Source organism: Lygodium microphyllum, chromosome 7 (genome assembly GCF_053477565.2).
Source record: "Lygodium microphyllum isolate KBCC chromosome 7, Lygodium_microphyllum_v1.1.10, whole genome shotgun sequence".
Lineage (NCBI taxonomy): Eukaryota > Viridiplantae > Streptophyta > Polypodiopsida > Schizaeales > Lygodiaceae > Lygodium > Lygodium microphyllum.
This window is the reverse complement of record NC_141141.1, coordinates 127,262,415-127,268,645: the sequence shown is the minus strand read 5'-3', so window position 1 is coordinate 127,268,645 and position 6,231 is coordinate 127,262,415. Positions and strand designations below refer to the sequence as shown.

General features: G+C 40.5%; 1 protein-coding gene across 1 annotated transcript; it reads right to left on the bottom strand.

Moving 5' to 3' along the window:
• Positions 1–1,698: 1,698 nt before the first annotated feature.
• LOC148033931 (peroxidase 57-like) lies at positions 1,699–5,948 on the bottom strand. The gene is made up of 4 exons (XM_087682401.1): positions 5,336–5,948; positions 4,534–4,722; positions 3,965–4,124; positions 1,699–3,211 (listed from the first exon to the last, which is right to left on the bottom strand). The coding sequence occupies exons 1-4, from the start codon at positions 5,606–5,608 to the stop codon at positions 2,436–2,438; spliced, it is 1,398 nt and encodes a 465-aa protein (XP_087538527.1). The 5' UTR covers positions 5,609–5,948; the 3' UTR covers positions 1,699–2,435.
• Between the last annotated feature and the right edge of the window lie 283 nt (positions 5,949–6,231).

The window sequence follows — 6,231 nt, the reverse complement described above, 5'->3', positions numbered from 1 at the left end:
GGCATTCATACTAGCACATATACTAATGCATATCCAAGTCCTTATATCGATGATTATATCGACCGCTACATTTTTTGAAGATAGCCTCAAAGCCCTAATGTCAAAGTACCCCTCATTCCTTACAGTGGTTTTATAAAAAAACTCATTTAATTTATGTGCTTATTATATCGTTATTGATTTGCTCTAATATTTGTACATCATTGTTGTGTTTTTATGGATTGATCTTGAGGGTTACTTTGGATGAAGATGGCATATCATTGTTGACATATGCAAGATATGTGGGAGTACTCTTTTGCTAAGAGAAAGCAATAGTATTGTTGCATCACAAGAATCATGGATATATATGAGGAGGTAATTATGATTTTGTATGTTATTTATTATTTTCTTTTATACTAATATTTATGACATCTCAAAATGTATAGACCCAATGTGATAAAGAGAGAGAATAGGAGTCTATTGGCAAGGCTACTAGATCCAATGTCATTACATTTCATGAGGGCTCTGTCAGTACATCAAATGCTTAAGTTTTAGTTCTTCTATTTTGTAATGCAACCTAGATTTTTCCATCCAAAGGTTTATGTACACCCATGACTATTCATAATGCAATAGATGACATTCTTGGCCATTATTTTAGATTGGAATTGTGCATTTCAACATGGTATATTATAATTTTTCTTAAAATCTTATTAAACACAACATTCACATGTTATCTTGTTTCCTGTGTAATTGGTTTGATTCGTACATCGTGTAAGAAATAATGCTCGACATGCATATGCATAGGAATAAAAAGAAATGAATAAGTCATTGTTTGCACGATTGTAGCTCCATTTTGAGCCACAATCCTACAACTAGTAGCTCTTTAGTCCTTTGCTTTTTAAATCTAGAGAATAGTGCATCTATATTAGCATGTATGTGCACATTTAAAGGCAAGTATGAAATGTAAACATGACATGTGACAGTGTATAAATGTGGGTCCCTACGTGCACTTATTAGCATGTAAATATACACACCCATGACTATTTCTTTGTTCACAAAACATGTTTATTAGACCATCTACATGCATTTTTTGTTGTAGTGTGGTGATAGCCCTACAAGGTGATATTTAGGCTATGTGATCTTTCTCGGGTGAAACCTCATCTAGTAGACCACCAAAATGAAACTCTTTATGGCTCTCTCTACAATGGAGGCCAAAAATATGTGGATTCCCTACTAGTGGTTACTATTTATGAATTCATCAAATGCTTGAAGAAGTTGAAGCTATTTGATTACTCACCCTTCATCATACATTATGAAAACCAATCATGCATCTCCATTGTCCAAGGAGATAGGTTAATAGTTAAAGTGTTTAGTAGATAGACACAAAACTTTATAAATGTGAGCATTTCTTTAAAAAAATATTAAATGGACAATACGTTAAGTTGATCAATCTTGTCTTCAAAATGACAACAAACCACAAAAATATGAGTTATTTATTGTCAAAAGAGTTTGAGACAAGTAGCCATCATCGTACCAAGACCCTTCTAAAATAGCCATTGTGCTAAAATTTCCCCTTACTTATGGTCCATACATTTTACATGTGTCAATAACAACATTGAATAAGAACACAAAATTTAAGTCATCAAGGCCAAACAATGTACAATGAGACAACATTGGTGCTACTCACAACAAACTAGAAATATTTGTTTATTGTTTGCGATAGATCAAGGATGTTGATAGGTCAATATTTGCTTATTGTTTGCAATAGATCGAGGATGTAGGGATCAAGGATGTTGATAGGTCAAGTAGAACACAAACTCACAAGTGAAATATTGGCATTACAAATGTACTTGCATATTGTGATGATTGCTATGGATTGCTATAATGTAGTAAGGGTTGATATGATTTCAATCTTTGTATTCCATTTTTATCCTCATTAGTCTTCAAAACTCTGCATGAAAATAGCACATTGAAATAGAGATAGCACAGACATAAAATAAAAATCTTTGCTTTTATTATAACTGAGGGGGAACAAACAAAGAATACTCTTTGATATGATTTGTAATAGTTTTATTTATGTGTTAAGTTGGGTAATTGCTCGGTCATATGTGATTGATTGGGCAATTACTCCCATGTTGTTGTAATCAACCTGAAGAAGTATCTTGAAGGGAGCTTCAGGTTTGCAACCTTCAATGATTCAATGTTGTAAAAATAGTAGAGGCATGGAATTAGGGCATTGGTTGAGATTTGTTTCTTCTGAAGAACCTTTTCTTAGGCTACAGCACTCAAACAATACAGGAAATGTATTGATGAATTGTGTCATGTTAGTCCCTCTTCCTTGTAACCTAAAAGAGAAGAAGAGAGTTTTCACCTGGTGGGGACATTTTGCTAGAGGCTTAAACTTGTCTCAAAAAAATTCCCCTTTTATTTTCTTTTGTGTTGTTGTTTGGTGGGGGGTGTTAGTTAGTCCTCTTTTTGGCGGAGCGTTGGTGTCGACTATGGTGGTGAGGCTTACTGTGGGAGAACATTTTGGAGGGGAGGGCATTTTTGGGGTGGTTCTTGCCACTGCGGTTGCGCTTGCGGCGGGGGTGTTGAGCAGGAGGGGCGGCGGAGCGTTTGGGGGCACTAGGGGGGGTTTTCTTGGGGGTGGTTGGTTTCTTAGGGGTGGGAGCGCTGGGTTTCTTAGGGGGGCGATTGGGGGTGGGTCTCTTTGGAGGGTTTTCCTTGGGGGTGTCTTTCTTAGGGGGAGTGGTTTTGGTTGGGGGTTTCTCCTTTGGGGGGTCTTTCTTAGGGGGAGTGGTTTTGGTGGGGGGGTTGACGCGGCGGCAGTCGAGGCGGATCTCGCCGGCGGGCGCGGTTTTGATGCGGAGGTCGGCCATTTTGAGGAAGGCGCGGACGAAGGCCGGGAAGAAAGCGGCTGTTTGTGGGGAGGAGGCGAAGGCGGAAACCAGCGGTTTTGTGCGGGGGTCGGCGGCGAGCTTCTGGTCGATCTGGAGGATGGCGCGGCCCTGGCGGATCTGGCGGTAGTAGGAGGCGTCGAAGGCGTCCCTGGTGCCCTGGTCCAGGGCCACCGCCGGGTCCGCGCTGCTGGCCGTCGTCTCCAGGTTCGGGCACACCCTCGACAGCCTCCGCACCAGCTCCGGATCCAGGCTCGGGTCCGGACCCCCCGTGCCTTGGAAGTCGAACAGCCTGTCGCTGAAGAAGCTGCAGTGCGAGAACCCCGTCGTGTGCGCACCTGCATGCATGCCACCGAGGTATTGAGACAAGAAAAAGAAAAAAGAAAAAGAAAAAAAGAAAAACATTTTTTTCCCTTTTCAATCTGTTTCGGTAGTTCCAAAAGCCACTATACTGATTGATAGGTTTGTAAATGTGAGCGTATAATTTGTTATATTAACAGTTAGTGTATTTTTAAGTCCCATGCGTGCGAGCACTTTTACGCGAGAGAGAGAGAGAGAGAGGAGTATTTACGAAAAAAAGAGAGAGGAGCATGAGAAGAGTTTGTGCGTGGCCAAGGAGAAAGTTCCCTTTCCTTAGTTCGCATGTGCGCGCGTGCGTGCATGCCCATGAACACATTTTCCTATCACGAGATAAATATTGCATGTAAGCATGTAGTTTTATAGCAATGTGAGGTTCAAGAGCTTCCCATACACTTACTATATAGCAAGGTGAAGAATGTGTTTTTCACATTTTTGTATGTAAGCCAAACATGTAACATTAATGAATATGAAGAAAATGTATTGTTTTCCCATTGTCTCTAGTTTTGAAGATACAAGGGATGATTTTTTGCCATTCCACAAAAGATAAGAAATCATGAGAGGAGAAACAAATAGAGATACAAATAGAGATGAAGTCTTGCTTCCCTTTCTTTCTCCGGATCGTATAAAAATGATGCCTTACATTAGTAGCTTAAACAAAGCATACATTACTACCTAAATAATGCTCTTGAATAAAATACTATCGAGATGCTTTTAGGCTCCTTAATGCTTACCAAATAATGCCACCATTTCATCTGATGATAGGCCATTTTGAGTAAACAGTAACTGGGCTTCATCCATCGTGGAGCTTGGACCTGGTAGATCAACACTTTCAATCTTGGATATCAGACCATCTCTTCTTCCACCTCCAATTGCAAAGTTGGGGCCTCCACTCTGAACAAAGAGTTTTGAAACTTAGCTTGGAAAAAATGTATATTTTCAAGGTGTCACAATGGAATTGAGTCTTGCTAAGATATGTGATTTATGCATAGATTGAATGAGAAGTTTGGCATTACATTTTTTGCCATCACACATGTTGGCTATGTTCATAAGGTCTTGTCATGCTGTGATTGTTTTTAATGGGACTTAATGATTTCACTCTTGGATCTATGATATCCTAGAGTGCCTTAGTATTGATAAGAATCCACCACATTTCAAGTAATTTTCATTTGCATGCTACTTGAGATTTTGCATATGTGTAGCATTTGGTGTAACTGCTTGTCTATAGTAAAGCACTTATTAGTCGTATTGACCACCAATATATATATAATATATATATAAGCAAAGTAAGGGAGTAACATACCAAAGCAATTGAGTCCCTTGTGGCATACACTATGATGTCTGCACAAGAGACAATGCCTGGACATTCTTGTTCAAGAGCTGTCTTGACTTGATCGATTAGATCCCATTCCCTCACTGTCAAGTTTGCCCCTGCTTCCTTCTCTGCTGTGTTCTTGGGAGTGGAATCAATTAGAATGGAGGCATCACATCCCTACCCAACAAGAACAAAAAAAAATTAGATAGACTTTTCATGGATTTATGGAGCGAGTAAATGATTCAATAAGGCTCTGAGATTGACATAGAATATGGTTTTCTAGTACTACATTTTAAAGGATTGGTGTAAGTTAATCATGTTCTTGGTTTACAAATGTTTATGGAGATGGTTTCCTTCAAATGTGATCTAACTTCTAGTTATTCTCTCAAATTCTAGTTGACTAGTGTACCACTTGTTTTGTTTGATGAGAATGTGTGCTATGACAAATAAGATCATTTAACTTTGTCTCTATCATATAAGGAAAGAATCAATCATTTAGTTGGTCAGTACATAGGCAAAGTAAGTTGCATGACGACAAAGCCATACAAGTAACATAAAGTCATGGGGACAAAAATGATAACCTCAAACTTGAGATGACCTAACAACCATTAATTCCAATTGTTCTTTGAACACCCTTATATTATGGAATGTGCTATCTTAATATCCTTGTCATCCTTGCAATTAATCACCCTAGAGACTAGAGATGATCAATACAGAGAAAGGGGAATTTAAACCGGTGATTTGATTATATAATACATCTAATTTTAGCACATGGAGCTCGAATACTGACCGACACGAAGCAGTCATGGAAGAGCATGCGGAGGAGGGCTGCTGTGACGGTGGGATTCTGGGCGAATCGAGCCTTGACGACACGCAGGACGATGGCTTCTGCATTGGGGCAGCTGTTCTTGTAAAATCCGACTGTGGCAGCCTCGACTGCATACTGATCGCCGATGGCCAGCCAGGCGAGCACAGCCAAAACTGCAGAGATGCTGCATCTCACATGCGATACTAACCGCCGCTTAATCTTCCTCTTCGCATGATGATTAAGGCCGGCTCCCATATGTCCTTTCCGTAATGTGGTGACAGTCAGAGGTTGGGATTCGTCTCGGATCGGATGATTGGTATGACTTAGAAGGGGTAATCAGCCTAATTATGAGCTAAGTAGGATTGAGTTCGCGAAGCTTAATCCACTACTAATAGATATATAAGTACGAGGGATCGGCCTATTTGTGAGAGTGATCCGGAAGCACAGCACTACAAGTTAGCCTATCTAGTGTGAGAGTGATCCGGAAGCCGAGTACTACTAGTTAGTGATATCACCCTGCGGTCTAAGTAATGTCGATCCCTGGCGAGCTTCTGATGGCGAAGCCCTGAATTTAGTCTGATCATCCCAATCTTTCTCTTTATAATCTATGCAGATGCAGATGCCATCTAATCTGTCTCTCTATAATCTATGCAGGCGCAGATCATGATGCTTAGCTGGGTTTGCGCATCACGTCCCCATCATGTCTACTATCTATCGTTCGGTCAATGGCGCGCGATTATCTTTAGTCTTCTTTTGGCTAATCGGCGGGGTGACGGCTCTCTCTCTCTCTCTCTCTCTGTGTCTCTGTGACGACGTGCCTCGGAATGTCTGCAACATGTTTGTGCCGACAGCGCGCGCACCAACAAGCCCAACAGCCT

Bases quoted from the DNA above. Each gene is read 5' to 3' on its own strand.
- LOC148033931 (XM_087682401.1), bottom strand. From the start codon at position 5,608: ATGGGAGCCGGCCTTAATCATCATGCGAAGAGGAAGATTAAGCGGCGG. The intron at 4,125-4,533 runs GTATGTTACTCC...CTCTTTGTTCAG, and splicing joins CAAGGGACTCAATTGCTTTG to AGTGGAGGCCCCAACTTTGC. The intron at 3,212-3,964 runs GTAAGCATTAAG...GCATGCATGCAG, and splicing joins TGAAATGGTGGCATTATTTG to GTGCGCACACGACGGGGTTC.